Raw genomic sequence first — 25,842 nt, forward strand, 5'->3', positions numbered from 1 at the left:
AGGTATTTGTATTTGCATGCGTGTGTGTGTGTGTGTGTGTGTGTGTGTGTGTGTGTGTGTGTGTGTGTGTGTGAGGCAGGGAGAGGTATTTGGAATCCAAAGTCTAACATTCTGCCCTCAGAAGCTTATGCCCATCTTCTAATGAAATTAGTTGTCCCTTTTCAAGAGTCTCCACAGAATCAACAGTCCCATTATGCTTGTCCCAAGTCTCCCCTGAGAGCTTCTAAGCTGGAGGCCTCTGTGAAAAAAAATCAACTAACAGGGCACATGCTTTAATAAACAATGGGGACCAGTGTGATGGCTCAGTGACTGAAGTGCTTGAATGTAGCCTGAGGACCTGAGTTCAATCCCTGGAACCCACAGAAAGGTGGGCAGAGAGAACCAACTCCACAGAGTTGTCCTCTGACCTCCACCTGCACTGTGGCCTGTGTACACACACACACACACACACACACACACACACACAGAGAGAGAGAGAGAGAGAGAGAGAGAGAGAGAAATTACAAAAATAGCAAACATTTAAATAGTGGAATTGGAGCACAGAAAGAATGAGAGTACAGCATGACTTTTGTCCTACACGGCAAACTATTTTGTAGCTCTTTGTCCTACATCTGGGGTGTTGTGAGCTATGATGTGCTGGGCCGCCCTGTCCCTGTGGCCTTGCCCTTTGCAGCCCATATGCACATGGCTCTTCTAGTAGGCTGCCTACAGCTTTTTTTTTCAGAAGAGTCTGTCTTCCTGCCATCTCCAGCATCTTAGAGTCTCACAGCAGCATTGGCTTTTTTTTTTCCTGACCTCCTTAGGCCTTCCCTTCAAATCTGAAGGAAGCCTTCATGACTTCACAAGGTTTGCATTTCGCATATCTGAAAAACCAGCCTAACGGAGAACACCAATGCTTCTGGCTGTTCAGGATGTCCAAGTATGGAGAAACTTCCCTATGAAGTCCTGTGCACCACGGCAGTTGGGTTCTCCCTACTCAGAGCAAAATCTCCCAAATATGTTTCACCTCTGCTCTACTTCTTGCTCCAGTTCTCTCTGGAAACTCAGCTCAGGGCTATCGATATCGATACCAGCACCTGTGAAATATCCTCCATCTGATAAACAATTATGACATTTAGACTCGGTCTCATACAATATCTTAGAGGGGGATGGGCTGTTTGTGGACATGATTGTGGGTGTGTTTGTATGTGTAGACTAGGATGAACATGAATGACTCCCAGTCCCATTTCCAACAAAGCCCTCGTTTCTATATGAAACTTCATGAGTGTGATCTTTACTGTCCACATTTCAAGGTGACCAGTGTGCGGAGCAGCAACTGTGCTAGGATTATCTACATCAGTGGTTCTCAACCTTCCTAAGGCTCTGACCCTTTAATGCAGTTCTCCATGTTGTGGTGACCCCCCACTCATAAAATTATTCTCATTGCTACTTCACAACTGTAATTTTGCTATTGTTATGAATCATGATGTAATAATATATGTGTTTTCCAATGGTGAACTCTATGAAAGGGTCGGTTGACCCAAACAGGTTGAGACCCACAGGTTGAGAGCCACTGGACTAGAGGAAGAGCATCTACAGAATGAATACCTATTACAAAGGAGATGCATTAGGATGGCTTACACAAATACATGCTGCACACTGAAAAGGCTCAGAACACCAATAGCTAGGTGCTCAGTCCATGAAGTTGGATGTCTCAGCAGCAATGTCACAACCTGGTGCTGAAAGCTTGGAGTGATGCTGGTCTTCAGTCCACACTGAAAGGCTGGAGACGCTGGGTTCTGACGTCTGTGAAGGATGAGCAGCAGCGCTGGCAAGAAAGTGGATGCACTTGCCAGCAAGTGAGTGGGCAAAGAGCAACGGCTTTTCCTTTAGACTTCGTATCTGGGCAGCTGAGGAGATGCCACTCACTCAAGGGGGGCCTTCCCCTCAGTTAATCCCGCTGGGAGGCAGGTTTACAGGCCCACCCCAAAGCAGGTTTTAGTTGAATTCAGATCTGGTCAAATTAACAGCCAAAATTAACCATCACAGCAACCAGAGAAAAGACCCTCTTTGAAGGCAGGTGGCACCAACCAAAGACAAGGGGCCTGCTTAGAACAAAAGCAAGAGGAGGTGGCTAGCCAGTGAATGCATACTCCACTCTCCATCAAATGTGTCCAGCCCCATGGTGTTTTGTTTGTTTGCTTTTGACATAGTTTCAGGTAGCCCGCTCTGAAATCACTATATAACCTTGGGGGACCTTAAACTTCTGACCTTCCAGCCTTCACCTCTTGAGCACTAGGATTTGAACCCAGGGCTTTATTCATTCTTTTTAAAAAAAACCCTCTATAAACTAAACTATATCCTTGGATACTCTGAAAAGAATTAAAAAAAAGTTTCACAATCGATTGTTTTACAAAATATATTAGCTGGGCTTTCCAGTGACTAATGCACAATTGGCAGGATTTGGAGGGGTCAGTGATGGGTGTGTAAATGTCACTTGGATGGCCGATGGAAAACTACTAATGGGTGTGGGCTGAATTTAGTTAGCTTTTCCTGAGGATTGAAACCATCATTGAAACAGACTGTTAATGGTACCCTAGCCTATTTTTCCTCAGTCTTACAGCCATATGTTCCATGCTCATCTAGAGAATAAGATGCAAATGGAGGTGGTGCATGGCTTCCAGTAACACCACTTAAGGGGACGAGCAAGGCTTTTCCCTTTTCTGTGGGCTGGAATGTAGAGGAAATAGAAGCAAAGCAACTGTGATGGATCAGAAAGGGTCGAATGGCCCTTTTACATAGGGGTTGCACATCAGATATTCTGCATATCAGGTGCTCATATTACAATTCCTAACAGTAGCAAAATTACAATTATATACACTGCTACAGAGGTAGCAATGAAAGTAATTTTATATTTGTGGGCCACCACAACACGAGGGACTGTTTTACAGAGTCGCAGTATTAGCAAGGTTGAGAACCACTGGCCTAGAACCTGGAGCTACATCTTCCAGAAGGATTACTCCCTTTGCTTTGATCTCTGTAAGGCCCAGTTTGGACTTGTGAGATAATAAATTTGTGTTGTTAAGCCACCAAATTTGTGGGAAAATTTTTTAACAGCAATAAATATTTGTGGATATAGTTCAAAACCACCACTGTCTAGTCTCTGGCCAAAAATTATGTTTAATTTTCTTCCCACATGTAAAATAAACTCACCCTCCCACAGCTCTAGAGTCTTATCCCATTATAGTGTCAACTCATATCATCTAAATAGATACAGAAGCAGAAGGTTATGTTTCCTGGGTATAATTCCTTATATGTAGCTTCTCAAATATAAAGTCCTCAATCTGAACTCCAGTAAAACTAGGTTGTGAGCCCCAGGAATCTGCCTCCATCTCCCAAGTACAAAAATGTGCCACCATGCCTGACGTTTTGATGAATGTTCTGGGGATCAAGTCCTCCTGCTTGCAAGGCAAGAATTTTTCTGACTGAGCCGTCTTCCCAGCTCCTTTTTGCACTGTGTTGTTTTCGGAGACAGTTCTTACTCTGTGGCTCTGGCTAGCGTGGAATTCACTATGTAGTCTATGATAGTCTTGAATTCATGGCAAGTCATGAAGTCTCCACTTCCCGAGTGCTGGATCATAGTATGCATTATCAGGTTCAGCTCCTTTTCTTATGTGTGAGCTTCCTTCTGAGTGTTCCTGGCAATAAAACTCTTGGAAAAAAATGTGTTAGTCTCATTTAAATTTTTCTGAGTTCCAGAACATGAGATTAAATTAGCCTCACAAATCTCTTGAAGATGCTTCTGCTGATAGACAAAGACTTTATGCTTCCTTAGATGATAACTGATTTTTAATAAAAGGACCCAGAGCACACAATGGGGAGATGGCAATGTCTTCCATAAATGCTGCTGACAAAAGTGGGTATCTACATACCACAGAAAGGAATTGGGCCCATATATATATATAAAACTCAAAATGGATGAAATACCGAAATGTAGATCCAAAACTACTAGAAGAGAACAAGGAAGCCTGGGCAAAGCTTTGCACTTGGCCTTGAAAACAGAGGCAAGAAAAGCAGGAATAGACACATAGGCTACTAGCAGCTGGAGAGCTTCTGCAGAGCAGAGCAGAGGAAGAGCGGGAAAGTATTTGCAAAGCACACTTCTGATAAGGGCTTCACATCCAAACGATTCAGCAGCAAGAAAGGAAGCGGTCTAATGGAAACAGAGCAGAGATCCTGGTGAGCCCACCAGGCTCAGTCCCAGGCCCTGCATAAACTCACTGGGCCATACAACAAAAAGACATGAAAGGGACTTGGGGGTGTTGAAGGAGGTGGGGGAGAGGGAAAGAGGAGGCAGGAAGTGGGAGTAATCAGAATGCATGATGTATGTGTATGAAGTTGTCAAAGAATGAATTTAGCAAACAATAAATAACTAAATCTCCATGTGTAGGAAAAATGGCTAAAGGCTCTTAATAAACATTTCCTGGAAAGAAGACAGGCTGATAGATACCTGAAAAATATTTATCATAATGCCTCATTAGGGAAATGAAAATAGAAAACAGTGAGAAATCACTTCATATTTGATAAAATATCTATTATAAAAAAGGCAAATGGTAAGTGCTGGTGAGAACGTAAAGTCAAGAGCACAGTGCTGGGCAGATTTTGTCAATTTGACACAGAGTAGAGATGCCTGGGAAGAGGCAATAATCAATTGGGGAATTGCTAGGAAGAGGGAGTCTCAATTGAGAAATTGCCCCATCAGATTGGCCTGTAGGCATGTGTATGGGGTATTTTCTTGGTTGCTCAATTGACAGAGAGGGCCTAGCACTCTGTGGGCAGTGCCGTGCCTGAGCAAGTATTCTTGGGTAACATAAGAAAGGTAGCTGGGTGAGCCTGAGGGGACGCAGGCCAGTTAGAAGTGCTCCTTCATGGCCTTGGCTTCAGCTCCTGCTTCCCGGTTCCTGCTTGAGTTCCTGCCATGACTTCCATCAATGCGGAAGCGTAAGCCAAACAAACCCTTCCCTTCCCTGGTTAATGTTTTATCACAGCAACATAAAGTATACAAGCATGCTTGTATGCTGTTAGTGGGAACGTGAGTTATAGCTGTCATGGGAAAAGAATGGAGGTTTTTTTCAGACAAGTAGGATTATATGATTTAGCAATACCAAGGGAATGGAAATCAGTATATCAAAAGACAGCTACACAGCCATGTTTATTATTGTATTATTCATGATCTCCAAGTTATAACAGCAGAAGTCTCTGTCAATGGATGGATGGATAAGGAAAATGTGTATGTTCACAGCTAAAGATTATTTTAGCCTTAAAGGAGGAAATCCTATAATGTGACAATATGAAGGAAATAGACATTTTGCTACAAGAAATAAGCCAGGCCCAGGACACACATTGCATGATCTCACATGTATGTAGAATATGAGAATAGATGTTTCGAAGTATATAATAGATTGTTGTTTGCCAGAGAATGAGACAGAGTAGGGACAGAGGGATTGCTAAAAAGGGTATAATATTTCTTGATGTTGGGTTGTAGGTGCCACAGTAGAGAGAGAAGCTCACCAAGATGCTAAGCCTCCATTTTCTGAAGAAGCAGAGGGGCTCAGGCTTCTTGGAAAAGAGTTGACACCCAGATAGCTCCCTCTAGTTACTTTATTCAAACAACTACAAGGTTAATTGAGGCTGGGAAAGGCTCCAACTACCAAAGTCATCTTTCTCTTGCTGCCCGTGAGAGCAGACAACCCACACAAACCCAACCCCTTTTGATTATGGCAGCCATAATGAAAACTAAGAAGTCCGGATCTGCCGAGAGTGTCTAGCACCAAGGTTGATTCGGCAGCAAGCCAGACAAAAAGGCTTTACTTACATATCACTTCATTCCAAAGTTTCTGCTGGCTAAGAGGGACATAGTTTGAAATCTATTTCATAGCATTCAGTTACTATTTTATGTATTCAGGTATTAACATGCATTTTATCTTTTCAAAAAAAATTGCCTGGGGAGTAAATTTCAAGTATGACTATGTTAACAAGTTTGGCTCAATTATCCTACTCTTCATACATATATTAATAAACACTGTACCTCAACGCATAGTAGTTATGAATTGCTAACTTATGAGTTGCTAATTAAAAAATAAGTGAAATAGAAGTAAAGTTACTAAATGTTTACAAATCAGGGTTTTAAGGCAGAAATGGGTATCACCGAATGAATGAAATACTGTAACATTTGCTAAGCACCACAGGCATTTGTTTTAAATTCTTATAACTTTGGAAGGATAGAAAAGCAAAAGAGCATAAGAGATTTGTCCATTGCACACAGTAATGGCAGAATCTGAATGGCAGTTATCTATCTAAGGCCTGGGTTGTTCACCCGGATGTAGATAAAGGAGAATTCAGGTTAGGCTATTGCTTGGGTTCAGGTCCTGAGACAGGGAAGAAGTGTTGGCACAAGGAAAAATTCTGACCACCAGGTGGATTGCTCTCAAGTGGCCCTGAATAGTTTGAGCCATCTTTATTTATACTTAAACTGTTTTCTTACCAGGGTTACATGAATAGCTTTATTATTGACTCCTACTTTTGACCTTTTAAGAAATACTGATGTGTTATCTGGTCGTTTTTTTTTTTTTTTTGGTTTTTATGAGACAGGGTTTCTCTGTATTGTTTTGGAGGCTATTGGTCCAGCCCAGCCTCGAACTCACAGAGATCCGCCTGCCTCTGCCTCCCGAGTGCTGGGATTAAAGGCATGCGCCACCACCGCCCGGCGTTATCTGGTCATTTTAAGGAATACATTGTAATCATTATGAAAGCCTCCATTGTTCCCCTTTATGCTTCCCCAAATACACTTTGCCACCCCTACATAACCTTATTCTAGACAGAGTTCAGCATTTTTTGCAGGCTTAACTAACTGCAGCATTGTGTCAGCCGGCCGTTACAAAGTTAAAAATTAATAGACATGGGTAGAACGCTTTAAGGACAACAATATTCAAACCCAGACAGTTATTTCATGTCTGAAGATACAGTTCCCTCTTCTACAAGAGGGTCCCATGTCTCAGTCTGTAAAAGGCAGACTTTGGTAAGGCACTCTTTCCCCACCCCCTATTCCATACCTTCCCCCCCATTATAAGCTCCTGTGGATGGTAAAGATGGGTCTCTCCATCCCACATTTTGTATTGCATTTTCCCCTCTTGGAGCATACCAGATCCTACCATTGGTTCTATATTCTTGATGCCCAGGGAACTTACTCTCAACAGTTGGCACTATGCATATTCCTGAGGCTTTCCCCCTATTCTGGGTATGCATGCCTTACTCTCCTTTCCTGAACTGGGAGACATGGTTAATGCTCCAAGTGCTGTTTTCTTATATGCACCTAAGTGTCTCTATTGAGTCAGAAAAGCTCCCAGGATTAGGAGTTGCAGTTAGCAATTCCAGATAAGAGATTTGAGAAGCACTAGCCGCCTGCTGATTCTAAGGGGGAAAACATTCAAGAAAGGACAGAATTTCCAGGGAAATTTACAGCTGTCGCATGTGTGGCTAACAAAGTAAAACTAAAAACCACCCAAAGAGTCGACAATATAATGAGAGAGAAAAGATCCTGCAAGCTACGCTAATTCTGCAAATTCCTATGCTGTCCCATGGTTCTTGCCAAGTGAAGAGTTCGTTTCCCTGGGTTCCTTGCCCCAAGGAAACCCATTGGACAGGCAGTGACATGCTGATCTGAGACTAGGCTGCATGGCTCCCGGCATGTTACACTGACCTGTTTGTAAAGGTAAGATACTTGAAGGCCAGCAAGACAGTTCAAGAGAATGAAGGTGTGTGCAGCCAAACCTGATGGCATGAGTTCAGTAACTGGAACCCACATTATGGAAAGAACCATTTAAATCCTTTTCTGATCTCCACATGTACCCTATGGCAACTGTATCACATTCCCCTTAAAAATAAAAACATGTAATAAATTTTTTTATAAGACTCTGTCACAGACTTTTGAAGAAAAAATTTCAGAACATTCTTTACTTCACAGAATTTACAAATTCAGCAAGCCCTAAGAAATGCTTATATTCACAGAACTGGATTATACACTTAGGGATCTAGTAGCGATGGGAGCCAGGAATCATCATTTTGGGTCTTCCTGCTAACGTCGTTTCCTCTGTAGAAGGACCCAACCCCGCCACCCCATTCGCAGACTCAAACTCCTCCACAAAGGAAGCACTTGGGCCTAATGACCTTGAGCTGCTGTCCATTGGAGAACAGGAGGTATGGAAGGCGCTAGAAGGGAGGATGGAGGTAGTCAAAGGCCGGACAGAAGACAAACCTGAACTTGTGGCACAGAGAGCGCAAGAGAACGACAGAGGGCCGAGCAGGAGGCAGTTAGAACAGCAGGGGAAGGACAGTCTCCCAATGGTGTCCACAACCGGCCTCGGTTGGATCGGGTGAGGTCACAGGCCCTTGTGAGGTGTGGGGGTGCGCGCGCCGCCTCAGCGCTTTCCAGGAGGCGCCCAGGCGGCAGGCCCTCGCCGGCTCAGCCGCTTACCCGGAAGCCTGAGAGGACCAAGTGGCCGGGTCTTTGCGCCTGACCTCCTCTGGCAATTACATGGGCGGAGCTTAGGGCTGATCAGGTGACCTTGGGGGCGGGGTCTCGCCTCCAGGGAGCAACCCCTGAGAAGACTTGAAGTGCGGGTTGGAGGACGGGAGGGCAATGGTGACCAGGGTTTAGAGGACAGCGCTAGGACCCTCAGGTGGCAGAGCCGGAGAGGCGAGACTTGCTGAGGAAAGTGTGCCGTCACCTCAGAGGCTGAGAGAGAATGCAATGCTAAAGGAGAAAGCGAGCCTCGGTGTAACTGGATGAAGGGACATTCTGGAAAGGTGGAGAGGTATCCAGGTGGTCAGTCAAATGGTTGTCCTAGTTAGGTGGAGACTTAGTGGTTGGGAAACTTGCCTGCGCCTTCAGCTCTACGGCTGTCAGATCATTTGTTGTCATATTGAGGAAATTTTCTGTGTTTTCGTGTCCACTCTCTTCAAGTTTTTACTTCACAAAGGCAGGGCTGGCGGGAATTCTCCATGGCCTAAGTTCTTGCATAAGGTGGAGGCCCTCTTGTTAAGCAAATATGATAAACGGAAGTTAATGTTTGAACATTCATCAGTAGCGTTAGCCACAGTAACACTCGGTCTGCAATTGTGGAAGTCTGTCCTAGAATATTAGTATTTTAAAATAGAAAAAAATTCACTGATGGTTGCAGCTAGCACTGTTATACAACTAACTGTAATCAATGAATAGCTCATCAAATGTGGATTGGTTATTGGTAAAATAAAAAAAAATCAAAAAACCATTGTGAATTAAAAATGTTGGCTATTACATTTGTAGAACGTGAATGCTTTTGGTGCGAAGCCAGGTTAAAATATCTTTTGTTTGCAACAGCATTGCCCCCCCTCCAGTTTTTTCAAAAAGCTTTGAATTATGTGTGTCTGTATGCGTCTTTACGGTTTGCGCTTGTGAATGCAGTGTCCGAGGTAGCTGGAAGGGGGCATCGGATTTCATGGAGCTAGAGTTACAGGCAGCTGTGAGGTGCCTGACATGGGTACGGGGACCCTTCAAGCCATGTCTCCAGCCCCAAGCAACAGTAATGTTTTGAGGCAATATTGTGTGGTACGGGAAACCAATGGTTTGGGAGCTAGATTTCCTAAATTAAATAATTCTATACCTCTGTTTGCTGGTTGCATGTTTCTTTAAAAGAGTGACAATGACAGTTCCTTAAAGGGTAATTATGTGAAATATGTGAAATAGTTCATGTCAATGTGATTATCGTAATGCCTAGCACACACTCAACGCTCAGTAGCACTTCTGCGTCTTAGGGTTTGCTTGAGTAAATATAATTTGGCTTCTCCTTCATATCATTTGAGATATGTGTCTCTATTTCTCTATGTACTAAAAAGGTAAACTTAAGAAGCCGGTGATCTCTCATTTATCATCCATTGGTTGCTTGTTCTAGCTGCCAATATTGGTTCCGTTTATTAGGCATTGTACTCTGAGCGTTACATTGAAGAGGCAACTTCAAGTAAATAAATATAATTGCTTTGTCTTTTAAACAGGAGTATGATCTTTCTTTTTTCTGTTATATTTTCTCAGGAAATCCTTTTATATTATTGCTCATTTATATTCATTCATCAAGGCCTTTTGGTCCCGAAGGACAGAATTTACCCCTAAACAGAAAAATGGAGAAAACACATTTATTTTGTAAGGTAAATCATTCAAGACTTTAAAAAAAAGATTTCTTCTTTTAAAATTAGTTTTATGATCATTATTCATAATATTAAATATTTAGATATATAAAATTTCGATGAACCTCCCTAATAACTGATGACCTTTGGACTCTTTTAGTTGACATATGTTGGACTAATTCAGCAATAATGTAGTACTATATCAAAAGAACTTCTATGGCATATCATGGAATTCTGTATACAGAAATTAATGTATATAAACATAATATATTTTCTCTTTTTGGTATGATAATTTTTAGGTGGTCAAACAATTTCAGTGCTTTGTCAAGGTGGCTATTTCATTTTGCATTCCCATCACCATGAGATAGGCTCTTCAGAGTGAGGTGGGGTTCCATTAGCCCCTCACCCTCTGTGACAGGATGGGGATAGGTTCAATCTTGTAGAGATCGTGTGCAGATAATCACAGCTGCTGTGGCTTAAGAATCCCACAGAGGCATCATGCCTGGATGTCAGAAATCCCCACTACTTGCTCCCTTCTGGCTTTTTAATTCTTCTTACTCCTCCTTCTCTGATGTTCCCTGAGCCATTAATGGTTGGGTATTTGTTTCAGTTACTGTTCTATGGCTGTAAAGAGACACTGCGACCAAGGCCATGCTTACCAAGGCAAGCATTTAACTGGGGGCTTGCTTACAGTTTCCGAGGGTTAATCCATTATCATCATGATGGGAGGCAGACAGGTGTGGCACTGGAGCAGTAGCTGAGAGTTTTACATGCTGTTCCACAGGGGGGCAAAAAGGGGAGGGAGGGAGGAGAGAGAGAGAGAGAGAGAGAGAGAGAGAGAGAGAGAGAGAGAGAGAGAGAGAGAGAGAGAGAGAAAGAGAAAGAGAAAGAGAGAAGAGAGAGAGACTGGGCCTGGTGTCCACTCCCAGTGACACACCTCCCCGAAACAAGGACACAACTACTCTAACGTGGCCACATTGGCTGACCCTCCTGCAACAGCGGGGACTAAGCTTGCAAATATAAGAGCCCACGAGGGCCATTCTCTTTCAAACCACCGCAGCATCCCTTAGTCATTTATATTTTGACTAGTTTATAGCTTGACTAGCTTTGACTAGCTATGACTAGCTGTATTTATATTGTGACTAGTTATAGTCACCAAGGGCCACTGTAAACAGAAGCTTCTCTTATCAAAGCTAATAGCCCTTTCGTGTGGGCATAAGCACAGTCATTTAGAAGGCAGTTAGACAGGAACATCATGTCCATTCAGCGAGACAGCTTCCCCACCAGGGCTTATGGCCCCCCTAGCTCTTGACCAGGCTTACCGTTATACCTGTGTCCCCTTCTGTGGAGCAGGCATCAGGTCTGATCAGAAAGCAGTTAATTATCCCCACAATTGGGTTGCCATTATTTTACCTGTGAGCTCATCTTGCCTGTGTTGTAGCACACAGGGGCCACAGCCCAGGAAGACAGTTGTTGACAGTTCTCTTCCCACAGCCTGCATAGCAACTTCTAGCACCCTTGGAGCTAGCCAGCATGAGGGAGCATCCAACTGAGTTTCAGCTTGGTTGGTTTTCCCATGTGTGTGATGTCTTTGGCAGTCATCTTACAAGCTAGGTCTGGTGGCAACCAACAGTCATGGCAATTGATGGTAGCATATATTATTACAAGTACAGTCACCATGCACTCAGTACATTAGATTATTAAAACATTCCTTCAGTTTAACTGAAACTTTGTCCCCTTGGATCCTTATCTTCTCTTCCTCCTTCATATCAGTTCATTTCTATTGGAGAATTTCATATGTGCATACACTGTATCTTAGTTATAGCTACCACCCCCTTCCTCCCAACTCCTGGCTGGACTCTCTCTTGACATGTCTCCTTCCTAACTTCATGTTGTTTTGTTTTTTAATAACTCACTGAGTTCAGTTAGTGCTGTGCAGATGCATCTGGGTATAGCGAGCTGCCAGCATCTTTAGAAAAATTTGCTTTTAATTTCTCTCTCTCTCTCTCTCTCTCTCTCTCTCTCTCTCTCTCTCTCTCTCTCTCTCTCTCCCTCTGTGTGTGTGTGTGTGTGCACGCGCGCGCGCGTGCGTGTATTTACATTGTCCATGAGTACAGATGTCTGCAGAGGTCAGAGGACAGCATTGGATACCTTGGAGCTTTAGTTATAGACAGCTGAGAACTTACTGATTTGAGTGATGGTCTCTACAAGGGCAGTGTGCACTCCTAACTCCTGAGCCATCACTCCAGTTACCTGACACGCCTCTTGATGAGCACTTTTCTCCCATATTTTGTGAGACCAACAAATGTAACCAAGACCTTACATTATTTATCTCTCTGTGCCTGGCTTATCTGATGTAGCATATGCCTTTCAGTTCCCTTCATACCTTTGCGGGTGACAGAGCTTCTATTTAAGTCAGTATGGTATTGTATTGTTGTCTCTCTATATATTTCCTTTATTTGTTTGCCAATTGGTACACACTAGGGTTGATTCTCCATCCAGGTTGTTATGAGTCCTGTTAGAACCAACATGGGAATGCTGATGTCTCTTCAATACCTTGGTTTTAGTTTTCCTGAGCTGCTGTATGATGTGACAGTTATGTTTAAGGGACATCTATACTATTTTCCAAGTTGACTATTAAATAATTTATGGACCCACCATTGTTGTGGGTCCATATTATTTTAACTGTGTAAAGGTGTGTCACACTTGTTTCTGTTGCCTTTGTTAATGATGCAAAGATGTGATACATTTGTTTGATTAAATAAAATTAACCTGGGATCCAGGAGGCTAAGTCAGCAACTAGCTGACAGGAAGTGGTGTGGAGGGGCCAGGTGTAGCCAGTCTTCTTAAGTAGGGGCTGAGCAGAAGGCCTTGGTTTTTTGGGAGTGGTGAGCAAGGAGAGAAGGTTAGCTATTTGCTCTCCAACCTATGAGATAGACTTTCACCTCAATCTTTGAATCCTGAGTTCTGTAGAAGGATAGAGATTTATATAAAGCGTCTTTTAGTGGCTTCCATAGAGCCGGTGTCTAAGGGAACAGAATTCTGGCCTGGCTGCTGCCCGTGTGGCCAAACTGCTGCTGGTAGCTGTGGAGTTGCAATTGTGTGTTGCACAGCAGTTGCTAAAGGTGCAGCCACTGTATTGAATGCAACATTTGGTGTTCAAGGTAGGGTACCAGAATGTCATTGGTTCTTTTTTTTTTTAATCCTTTGGGGGCTTACCACACAGCTCCCAAATGAATGTACAGAGGGTTGCACTTACAAATGCCTAGCCCTAGCCTGGCTTGTTTCTAGCCTGCGTTTCTAACTTAAGTAGTCCCATTTCTTTTTAACATTGTTATTCTAACAGGTGTGTAGTGGCATCTTGTTTAATTTGCCATTTCCTAAAAACATGATGTTGGACATTTTTCATAAGCTTATTTTGTATCTATACGTCTTAGGTTCAGAATGTTTTTTTCCCATTTCTAAATTGGTCTTCACACATGCAACAAGAATGAGTGCATCTGCATACACATACACGTGTATGCACACATACATGCAACACGCACAGTTCTTTGTATATTTTAGAATGGCGATTCTTTATCAAATGTGTTCTTTGCAAATGCCTTCTCCCAGTAAATGTTTGGCTTATCCTTTCAGTCTATTGAAAGTGTTTCTCACACAGTAGATACTTTTTTTACTTAATGGAGTGTGACTAATAATTTTTTATCTTGCATGGACCATACCTTAGGTTTATATCTGAAAATAATTACTTCTGTGATAAAATGTTTTGAAAGCATATAAAAGTTTGCACTTATATATATATTCATGAATGTTATGCATTTTATAGTTACACAATATATTAAGGGATATATATTTCTATAGAATAGTAATGTTTGAATGAATAAGATCCTTTTGAAACCCAACTCCATTTAGTTGAATGTTATATTTAGTATGTCTGTGGGAAAGAATACTTATGATTGTGACTATTGATTATTCTCAGATGGAAGAAAGCACCGATGGATCACTTCAGGACTCTGATTCTTCCACAACTAACTTGTCATCGAGAAATACTGAAAGCAAGAAATGCAGCAAAATTTCTAAACCAGCAGGGAAGAAAAATTCATCTGAAACTAAGGGTTTAGTCCCAGAATTTAAAAAAACGTAAGTTAAAAACTTTGAATTTATACTATGAAATTATTCTTTTCAAGTTTAAGAAACCCAGACATGCAGTTTATGTGTTCTAACAGTATTGTGTTATATTCATGGCCATTCTTTTAGGAACATAGTTTTAATTGTTGCACAGCTGTTCTTAAACCTCTAACTTCAGGTGCAGCTACATGGCAGTCTAAAAGGTTTCATGGAGTCCCTTTTAGTTGGGAGCAGTGATTCATGGTCTGCAAGTTTGTCTTAAAGAGAAATTTCTTTTTTGGTTTTTACGAGACAGGGTTTCTCTGTATTGTTTTGGAGGCTATCGGTCCAGCCTGGCCTCGAACTCACAGCGATCTGCCTGACTCTGCCTCCCGAGTGCTGGGATTAAAGGTGTGCGCCACCACCGCCCAGTTTAAAGAGAATTTAAGAAGGACGTAGAAAGGCTCTTCCATCTGGGCTTGGGTTTGTGAAATTAGGCCATTTGAATCCTGTAGTTCTATTCTCTCTCTCCCTCCCCCCTCCTTCCTTTCTTTCTTCCTTCTCTCTCCTTTCTTTCTTTCTTTCTTTCTTTCTTTCTTTCTTTCTTTCTTTCTTTCTCTCCTTTTCTCTCTTCCTCCCACCTCCTCTTTCCTTATACTTTTAAAAATATGAAAGATCAGATCTATGTAGCTCAGTGGGAGCTATGCATAAGTCAGAAATAGGAAGACCAAACCTCATCCAGGATATCGGGGTTGGGTGTGGGGAGGCAGAGTGGTAGGAGATTGCAAAGTATGGCGGGTGAATGGGTTATAACATCAGTTCAGGAGGTCACTACCAATTTTTCTTTTGTAAGGAAATAAAATTGAATTGAAGAAATTGGATTTTTTTATACAACTGCACTTTGTAAAATAGGTTCTGTTATCATGTATGTGGTCTCCTTTTCTGTCTCTATTTCTTAGTAGAAAATAGATTTTAGACTGTGAGTTATAGTCAAAATAGTTGAAAGCCATTTCCTTTGACACCAGAGGTCTGTATAGGTGACTAACCAGGTTTTTTTTTTGTGTGTGTGTGTGTGTGTTGGGGGTGATGATAAGAACAAGGTATTGAGCTCTCAAGATAGGACTTTGGGAGGGCTGGACTAAATGAGAATATAGTATCAAAAAGGGAAAGGTATCTGCTAAGAAAGGAAGTGGATAAATGAAGAAATTGTCTCTTATTTCACAATTTTGTTTAGGATTAAATTTACCAGTAGCTGCAATAGTGGAAAATCTACAGGACAAAGAACCCAACAGCAGCAGGACTAATAAATAAAAGGAGAGGCTATGTAGATGAAAAGAGATTTAAAATACAGTCCAGCCAGGGATGGGGGACTTACTGCATCCTGAACCAGAGTTTTGAAGTTTATAATATTTAGTAGACAGGTGGAAACTTGGACACTGATTCCACATTTGTTGATACTAACACATGTCTATTGCCACCTTTAGTTCCCGGTGGCACTTGGGAGGCAGAGGTAGGTGGATCTTTGTGAGTTCCAGGACAACCTCCAAAGTAATACAGAGAAACCATGTCTCAAACAAAACAAACCAAACCAAACCAAGAAATGTCTATCAATTTTTATGTGTCATAATGGTGTTTTAAATGGTTTTTCAAAAAGAAAACATACTTTATAGAGATGTTTATAAAAATTGTTACAAATGAAACAATACTTATAACACATATGCAGATGAAATAAATATTTTTTAAAGGATAGAAGCAGGAATAATAGGTATAATGAGGCAGTCATCGTAGGCCATTATTTAAGTGGGGTGATGGTAATGGGGAAATTAGCATATTATATTATTTGGAAATTTCCACAATCAAAGGTTGAAAGGTAAAACCAGAAAAACAACTCAGCATTATTCTAATTTCTTTGCCATTTAGATATGAAACATCATTATACCTGTTTAAAGAATTAAAATTCACTGAGTTTTCGGGATCAAAGAAAATCAGGAAAAAGAAAAGTTTACAAGTGCAGTTTCATAGTAAAAGAACTGAGGTAAGTCCAGACTTTTTGAAAGTTTTCTTTTTGTCCTTAGACCCCAAATACTCTTGGTGTTTTGGTCCAAGTATTGAAATGTTAATATTTTAAATAATGCTTCTCCCTCCTCCTTTCCTTTTCTTATTCTTGTGACGGTTAGTGCCAGTTGTGACCTGGATAAAATATAAGATTGTCTGTCTCAGAGATGGGCTTCTGGGCATGTCTTTGGTGGAATTCTTGATTGCACTGAGGTAGGAAGAGCTGACCACTGTGGGTGCTACCATCCCTTAGGCAGGGAATCCTGTGCTTGCATAAGAGTGGAGAAACTGAGCAGGTGTGCATGCGCTCCCTGCTCTCTGTTCCTGATTGCGGATGGGAGCAGTTTCCTCAAATTCTTGCTGCTGCTGTGATGAGCTACAGTGAGGAGCCAAGACAGCCTTTCTCCCTCAGGGTGCTCCTTCAGAGTATTTCATCACAGCAACAGAAAAGAGACTAAGACACCACCCCCTTTATTTCTGCTTTTTGTGTCCGTTTGTTTTGGATAGGTTCTCACTGTGTTGTCCATACTAACTCAGATCTTGGGCTCAAGTGATTTTCCTACCACAGTCTCTTCAGCAGCTGCTGGGACCATAGGTGTGCACCACCATGGGTGACTCTTCTCCTTTCCCTTTCTTTATAAAAAATAAGGCATTAAATCATTTCAGAAAACTAGATTCACTTTAGTTAATTTTTTCTTTTTTACTGTGTTGTGTTACTTTTGTTTTCCAGTTTTAACTTGATCCTAGGCATTTCTTGGTTGGTGGCATGTGCTGCCAGCATTTGCTTTCACGTTCTCATGGGTCTTCATATGGCCATCTTCCCTGTGTCTGGATCTCATAGTCTCTCTTTTCCTTATTCTTGTGTACACACCAGTCTTTGGACGTCTCCTGTTGGCGCCCTCAATTTATCACATCTGCAGGGATTATTTTTCTCTAACTAAGTCACGTTCACGGGTCTCTGATAGTAGGATGTGAAACCAACACGGGAGTTTCGTACTACTTGTGAATGAAGAGACAGGTACTTCGGTGCGCATTTCTTTTCATTTCTCTGTCTTGGTATTTGTTGTCCCTTCTTAAATCTGAGAATGAACACTTTCCTTCTGGAAACACTCGATCGGCTGTCCTTTTTATTTTCCCCGTCTCTGGAGCCCCGTGCAACTCCAGCCAAGCCCCTAACTCATCTCACGGGCGGGCGTGTCGCCTCCTCCACCCCTTTGCGGTCCTTCAGCTCCTCTGCCGCGTGCGCGTGCGCTGAGCCGTACCGTTCCATTCTCTGTGCTCCATGGCATTTGCATCTGTTGCCTTTTGCCACACACTGTCTGAGGCCATTAGGTTGTGGTTCTGGGTATTCCGGTCCCTCTTGGTTGGGCAGCATGCCGTGACAGAGACATAGGCCAAACAAGCTGCTCCCTTTGTGAACTGCTGTTCATAAAGTGAGTCAGGAAGATGCCAGGCTCCTGCAGTCCTTCTGCAGTTGCACCCCAGTGTCCGAGAGGTTTCCCACCGCTTCCTAGTGGTACCTCCCCGGGCAAAAAGTCTCCAGGGCGCCGACCTTTGGAGGAGTACTGCCCATAGTCACATTGGTTTATGTTTTTCCCCTTCTTGACTTTATTTTTCTATTTTTTCCCATGTATATTTTGTAGTTCACTTATTATCCAGCTAAATTTTATGTGCTTTTTTAACCTTGTTCATTGAGAGTTTAATTTCAATGATTGTTTTATTTCCAAAAGTTTTGTTTGGTGGTTCCTAAAACTCCACCTATATCTCATACTCTGCTCACTTCCCATAGTTATCTCAAGAAGGTGTCTGATGAATCCAGTGTATAAAGTCTTTGGAGCATCCAAATCTTGTTATTTTGCTGATCTTGCTCATGTGAGCCCCTGTCCCTTCATTCACAAGTAGTTGAACTACACTTGTTGAGAAACTTGTGATTTATTATATATATTTAGAGACAGGGTCTCATGATGTAGCCTTGGCTACCCTGGAACCTTCTATATAGACAAGGAGGACCTTGAAGTTTTAGTGATCCTCCTGCATCTGTCTCCTCAGTGCTATGATTGCAGGCATACAGCATCGTCATGTCTGGCTGCAAAAGATTTTCTTTTAGAGAGAATTCACCCATTTCTGCCTTGCATTTCATGAGTTTTTACAAATTTGTGAGCACTTTAACATGTTCCAGTTTTCTTGGTTTATACATTTGAATTAAATATTCATACATGCCTAGAGATTGGTCATAACCAATATGAGGAGGGGTTTTATTTTTTTCCTTTTCCTCTCTAGCTTGGAGCTGAGACAGACAAGACTTTATTTATTCTGTGTATCCCTCCATTGGAATTAAGTTTTGTTATTGTAGCTGTTTTTCCTGACTTGTTCTTAGAGAGAACATTACTTTGGAGGACATTAGGTTTATGTGGGACCTCAATACCAACTCCCATTAGTCTCCTGGGGCTTGAATTTCCTCCACATAGTCTTTAAAGCCCTAAGTTCCATGAAAAACTGAAAACACACATAATGAATCCTTATTTTCTGATGTGGTATTTTTCTATCAACCTGGGTGGTTGTGTATTTTGAATCTTCTTATACTTTATACTTGTATTATTTGAATAACCATTGGTTCCCCAAGGTATTTTGGGTATCTATACACACACACACACACACACACACACACACACACACACACATATAAAGCCTGTATATGAGCCTAAATTGGTAGCTGAGTTATATTTTTACTTTGTTTCTCCTGTTCTGTAAAATCTTTATAATCTATTAATTAAAATGATGTTAATTAGATGGTAATTAGTTATAAACTTAAGAAAAATGGTGTGCCTCCAAAGAATATGATATAGTTTTAAAAAAGTTTTAAGTGCATACAACATGTAATGTCATTACGAAAAGCTGTTTTATACCAGGTGTGTATGTTGGGGGGTAAATGAGATGCTGTGGTATGATTATCTTCCAAGAGGCTTATTATTCAGGGATGCTGGATGACCATGATGATCTCATGCACCAACATACTTGCTTTTGGTTCTAGATTCCCTCTCCCTCTCCGAAGGTGTTAAAGGAGAAGATAACTGGGAAAGAAAGCCCTCTATACAAGTCACCATGCCAGTTTGGTAGTCACAAGACTTCACTACTGCCTCAGGCACCTTCCTCATCTTTTCGGTATTCAGATCATTGTATTCTGATTTTTAAATGAGGGTCTTGAATTTGGAGTTTTTCTCTGCAATTATGTATCTCTTCTGTGTACAGAATGCCAATAATTTGTTTAAATGAAATGACTATGACCTTAAGAAGGCTCAGATAGAGGTAGGAGCACTGTATGTGGGATTGGAGGACTTAGATTGTATCCTAATTGGCCTCACACCCTATTTTAGTGCTTGTAAAATTCACATTGCATCTTGGGCCTTACTTTCCACTTTTTAAAAGAGAGGGTTTCATGATGTAGCTCTGACTGACCTTTGTAGACCAGGCAGGTTTCAAACTCAGAGATCCTCCTGTGTCTCCCTCCTGAGTGTTGGGATTAAAGGTGTGCACTGGCTCCATGTATGTGTTTGTGCACACATGTGTGAGTGCCTGTGGGGGCTAGAAGAGGGAATTACAGATGGCTGTGAGCTACCAGATAGGGGTGCTGGAAACCGGACAGGTTCTCTGGAAAAGCAGCAGGTGCTCTCTGAGCCATCTGTTCAGTCCCTCACTTTCCATATCTACAAGAATCTTGTATTGTATGGACTCTTAAGATTCTTTCCAACACTAATAATTATGATTTTAGTCATTTACATTTTACAGTAATATCAGATGACTCCTTTTTTTCCCAGACATTTTATTAATGGGTGATGATGGGATCTGGGATTTCTTACTTTCTTTTTGTTGCTGTTTAAAGATGGTCTTATTTGCCATATAATGCCTTTCTTTGAAGAATTACTGTGATTTGTGTTAACAGCAGGAAAAACTGGGCCAGAACCAGTGACTAATGAGTCAGGGTGTTGTCAAGGTTAGATTCTGCTCCCTGTAGAAACAGTCAGAAGGAAGCAAGGGGAGATTGGGTGACAATAACAACTCTAACCACCAGGGAGCTCGTTAACAAAGGTTCTCTTGGTTGAGTTAGCACAGGGCCATAGTCCCAATTTTTGTGAGATTAAGGCAGGAGGATCACCAAGAGCTAAAGGCTAGCCTGGCTATGTGGTGAGTTTGATGAAGTCTGGGCAACTTGATGAGACTGTGTTTCAACAAAACACCAAAATAAAACCAGGCAAAAATAAAAAGTCTTATGATTCAGGATATTTATAAGTTTGCCGGTACTTTTCTGTGGGGTTTTTATGAATTATGCTTTCTAATGTGGCCCTTTCTCTGACAGGAGGAAGGAGACAACTTCTAACCTCTACATGACATTATATGAACAAATACCTGAAGGATACTTAAAATACCAAGAAATAAGTGGTAATAAATTCTAGAATACCTCCCTCCCTCCTCCCCTTCCTCCCTCCCTCCTCCCCTCCCTCCCTCCCTCCTCTCCTCCCTCCCTCCCTCCTCGCCTCCCTCCCTCCCTCCTTGCCTCCCTCTCTCCCTTCCTTTCTGATAGAGTCTATGCAGGTCATGCTGGATCTAGACTTGCCACTCTTCTGCGTGCTTGGCATTCCTTTTAACATTTCACCTGATTTTCTTGTGTTTCCTTTGAGTCTATTCCACACTTTCACTATTTGCCTCAAATTTTCAGTCCTGTCACCTAGTCTTTAATTGAGTTAAAGATATAAAAAACTAATTAAAGCTTGCTTCTGTCTTAGGGCTCCAATTCTCTCTGAGAGCTCAGTTGGTAAAGTGATTGCCATGCTAGTGTGGGGACATGAGTCAGTCCCTGCATTTACATAAACAAGCCTGGGCATGTCAGTGCACCTTGTCAGGTGGCAGAGATGGGCAGATTCCTGGAGTTCACTGCCCAACCAGCCTAGCTTAGTTGGCAAGCTTCAGGTCCCAGTGAAGAGACCTTGTATCAGGAGAGAAGCAATGACTCATGAAGAATGACACTGAGGTTGACATTTCATGTGTGTACACACACACACAATTTGCTTATCTAAAATCTATGAAAGTAAACATTTTACTGCTCATTTCTTTCTAAATTTCAAGAACGTTTAGCATAAGAACTACCTCCTTAATGTATTTTTAAGTGTACAATGCAGCATTGTTATGTATGTGCAGAATATTGTATAGACCTCTAGGGTTTATTATATGTGATTAAAATTTTATATGCATTGGTGAATGACCCCCTCTTTCTCCTCCCTCAGTCCTCCACAGCCACAATTCTAGTCTTTGCTTCTTATGTTCAACTATTTTAGATAACTACTGTAAATAGAATAATTTGTCCTGTGACTGGCTTATTTCACTAAACACAGTATCTTCCAGCTTTCTCAATCACTGCATATTACAATACTTCTTTTTTCAGAAGGCTAAGTGATTGATATTCTATGTGTATGTGCCATGCTTAAAAATTAATTCATCTGATGGATGTGGTCTATGTAGTTTGTTCTATGTGTTGTCAACTGTGAATACTGCTGGTCACAGATGTTTTAATATACATATACATATATACATACATAAATACACATACACATACATACATATATATATATATACATACATACATACATAAATACACACACACACACACACACATACACAGAGTGATGATTTCAAACTCATAATGAGGCCAGGGATGGCTTTGAACTTCTGATTTTCCTGCTGCTACCTTACAAGTGATGGGATTGTAGACATGCATCATCATTCTAAGTTTATCTGTTTTCATTTAAAAAACCCAGAAGTAGGCCTACTAGATCATATAGGTTTATTTCTTTGTTGACAGGTAATAAAAACTATTTGGGAAGAATCTTCCTAAATATCTTGTTTTTCCTACCCATGTACTTAGTTATAAACATCATTCACATTCTTCCCTTTTCTCTATTTGGAAATGGTTCCCTTTCAACAGACGAATCCCTTTACATTTCATTTATATTTATTTATGTTTCTACTTCTACATAGTCACATGTATATATGTACATGAACTTTTATACATGCATATGATTATATATGTATATGGTTTGTTTTGAGACAGGGTCATACAATGTAACTAACTGACCTGGAATTCACTATGTAGACCAGGATGGCCTGGAATTCATAGAGATCCACCAGCTTCTGCCTCTCAAGTGCTGAGATTAAAGGCCATCATTAAGTATAGCTATGCTCTATATTTGAAGTTTCTCCTCCCATTCCTCATTCTTTGTGCTCCTCCCTCTCCCCATTCTTCTTTTTAAATGTGTATAGGTGTTTTGCCTGCATGTATGTCTGTGCACCATATGTGTGCAGAGCTCATGGAGGTCAAAAAGGGGCATCAGATGTCCTGGGAACTGGAATTACAGAGAGTTGTGAGCTGCCATGTGGGTGCTGGGAATTGAGCCCTAGTCATCTGGATGAGCAGCCAGTGCTCTTAACCACTGAGCCACTTCTCCATCCCAGAGAAACTTCTTAAAATAGTTTCATTTTTCTTTAGTATCCCTTGATTTTTACTTCCCATTTTACTGAAATCTGTCACCTATCTCCATTCCTCCATAAACCTTTCATCAACATCCTAATGATACTATTTTCAGTGTATTTTCATTTTTTTCCTTTCCCCATTTCATTTCTTCCTTCCTTTTTCTCTCTTCCTCCCTCCTTCTCTTGGCCCATCATCCTCCTCCCCACCCCATTTCTCTCAGGGTGTCACTTATAGCCCAGGTTAACCTGGGACTCATTATGCCACTCAGGCAGTCCCAGAGCTTTGATATCCTGTCTTGACTTTCCTGGCTATTGGATATTTTTCTTAAATACTGGTTTCATGAAACTAAACAGAATTCAACTCAACAGACATTCTTTTGAGGGGAAGAATCTATAAAGAAGTACCAGAAAGAGGAAACAGGAAAAATCTTGCCTTCTAGAAGCAATAAGAACACAAAAGGTTTTTGATGTGCTGTTATCCTGAGTGCTACAGGAGCGGAGAGGACAGGTTCAATGTTCTGGACATACCTAAGTCACAAATTAGAGTCTAAAGGGACAATTTGGGTAAACAAAAAGGTCCTCTTCTTTCTCATCTTAGCGGTTATTACTGTTTTCTCTTGTGAGAGTGTGGGATAATTAGGATGGGTATTCATTTTTAACTAGCTGTTTTGTTATGCCCATGCAGCACTTCCTAAATCCTGCGCAATTTTTAGTAAAGTTCGGCAAGGTAAGATATATGTGAATGATTTGCCAGGGATTCTTAACATCTTGAAGATTCCTATGAATGACTCAGAAATGCGACAGGTGCTGAAGACTGTTGACATTGATGGTGAGTTTTCTCTTAAGCATCTTGCACACATGAATGTAAGCTATGTTTAGATGATTAACTACAGATGATGGGAAAGCTAAATGGCAGATATTTACATGATATAATTTTTATTATGTTTTAAAAACATTGTTTACAAAGATATTAAAAGCTATACTTCGCCAGCTGTTGGTGGCGCACACCTTTAATCCCAGCACTTGGGAGGCAGAGGCAGGCGGATCTCTGTGAGTTCGAGACCAGCCTGGTCTACAAGAGCTAGTTCCAAGACAGCCTCCAAAACAATACAGAGAAACCCTGTCTTGAAAAACCAATAAAATAAATAAGTAAATAAGTAAATAAATAAATAATAAATAAATGTTATACTTTAGGTGAATGTAATTGGTTTGATTACTACATTGGATTATGAGACAGTCTCATCTTTGAACTATGAGTGGCCTATTTAGATTTTTTTCTTTTTTTCATTTATTTATTTATTTTTTTGGCCTATTTAGATTTTAATAGTAATACTATATTAATGATGAAATAAGTATCTGACCCAGACTTTCCAGATGAAGCCTAAGACTATGGCAATAATTTGCATCTATCCATAAAATTCATGAAAGAGTCCATTTTCTGGTTTGTCCACTTTGAGGAAAACACTGTCCTAAGTTATATGTTCTTTATTCCCTTTTATGTATTTTCATTGTTATGGGTACATGTTATTAAAAATACTTAAAAGTTGTTTTTAATCTTTTTTTTTACAAAGTTTGTTATGATACATATAATCCTTGGGTTTTGTAGTAATATTATATAAAAAAGATTCCTTTTGTGTTTTTGTACAGTAACTCTTGTTTGTGTAATCAATTGTATCCGGTGTGAATACATCATATTTTGTCTTCTGTTTTCTGAAGGTATAAGCACTCTGACGTAATGAAAGTGGAAGCCAGGGTAGTTCCTGAAAGGCCTGGTTCACTGGTGACACCAGTGAACTAACCTCTCTTCACTGTCATTGGTGTTGGAGTCCTTATTCTAAAAGAATGCCGGCTACCTGTTCACTATCTCACTGACCGGTGTTGAGCTCTTTTCAAGTCTGCCTGTTTCTTGATGTGTGTAACTTATTATTACTGAAACACTGTTTATTATTTAATAAGGCATTCAAATTCTTTCCTGGTAAGTTCTCTGTCTCTTTCCTTCACACAACGTGAAAGTGTTATTGCTTTTGCATAAAAGGTATGCTATTCAGTTATAAAGATACGCTTTATCAGTTAATTACACTTAAATTTTCAGTTTACATTTTCAGCTTAGTGAGTTTATTAATTGACTTTTTTCTCCTTGTTTCTGAACCATTTTTATAGTCAATGGAATGCTGGATTTCACATATTTTCTTAAGGCCAGGAATGATGCTTCTCGTTTGACCTCTCAGGATCCAGGTACAAATAATATCAAAAGTATAAAACAGAGAGGTTTTGACAGTAACTGGTTTTAATGTGGGGCTAGATAGTTGAACTTATGTCTTTTTAGAATCTCATTTTATTTTATTCCACAGTTTAGTGTAGGCAAATTAGACATGGGTATAAAGTTTTTTTTTATGTCTCTCCTGGATCACTGTTGTATTATCATAATTTTCTATTATCAAACTCCTGTTTTCTCTGTATGTAACTGCTAAGTAACTACTAGATGATTTTATTTATTTATTTATTTATTTTGGTTTTTTGAGACAGAGTTTCTCTGTATTGCTTTGGAGGTTGTCCTGGAACTCACTCTGTAGACCAGGCTGGTCTGGAACTCACAGAGATCCACCTGCCTCTGCCTCCCAAGTGCTGGGATCTATTTTATTTTTATGTATGCATGTGTCTGTGTTCATATGTACATATGGGTGTGCACATGTCATAGTGTGTGTGTGTGTAGGTCAGAGGAGACCTTGAGGGTTGATCCCAGCTTTTTACCTTATTTGAGACAGGGTCTCTTTGTTCTTCCTGCTGTATACACCAGCCTAGTTGGTTTGTGAGCATCCAGTGAGCCTCTGTCTTCTTCCCCATGTCACTATAGGGATTAGAGACATGTGATACTATGCCTGGTATGATGGGGTCCTTTGGATCAGAACTCAGGTCCTCACACTTTTCCACAAGCTTCTGACTAACTGAGCCATCACCCTA

General features: G+C 40.9%; 1 protein-coding gene across 1 annotated transcript in view; it reads left to right on the top strand.

Annotated features, from left to right (window-relative positions):
- The first annotated feature begins 10,096 nt into the window (after positions 1 to 10,096).
- Positions 10,097 to 25,842, top strand: part of Efcab13 (EF-hand calcium binding domain 13) — a 76,246-nt gene continuing 60,500 nt past the window's right edge. Inside the window, exons 1-7 of the mRNA XM_040748068.1 lie at positions 10,097 to 10,218; positions 14,177 to 14,337; positions 16,225 to 16,339; positions 19,391 to 19,521; positions 20,714 to 20,796; positions 23,567 to 23,710; positions 25,042 to 25,116. Of these exons, the coding sequence (XP_040604002.1) occupies positions 10,192 to 10,218; positions 14,177 to 14,337; positions 16,225 to 16,339; positions 19,391 to 19,521; positions 20,714 to 20,796; positions 23,567 to 23,710; positions 25,042 to 25,116 (736 nt within the window). The 5' untranslated portion in view covers positions 10,097 to 10,191. The remainder of the gene's footprint in view (positions 10,219 to 14,176; positions 14,338 to 16,224; positions 16,340 to 19,390; positions 19,522 to 20,713; positions 20,797 to 23,566; positions 23,711 to 25,041; positions 25,117 to 25,842) is intronic.

This window comes from Mesocricetus auratus, unplaced genomic scaffold, assembly GCF_017639785.1.
Source record: "Mesocricetus auratus isolate SY011 unplaced genomic scaffold, BCM_Maur_2.0 Super-Scaffold_100007, whole genome shotgun sequence".
In the NCBI taxonomy this organism is placed as follows: domain Eukaryota; kingdom Metazoa; phylum Chordata; class Mammalia; order Rodentia; family Cricetidae; genus Mesocricetus; species Mesocricetus auratus.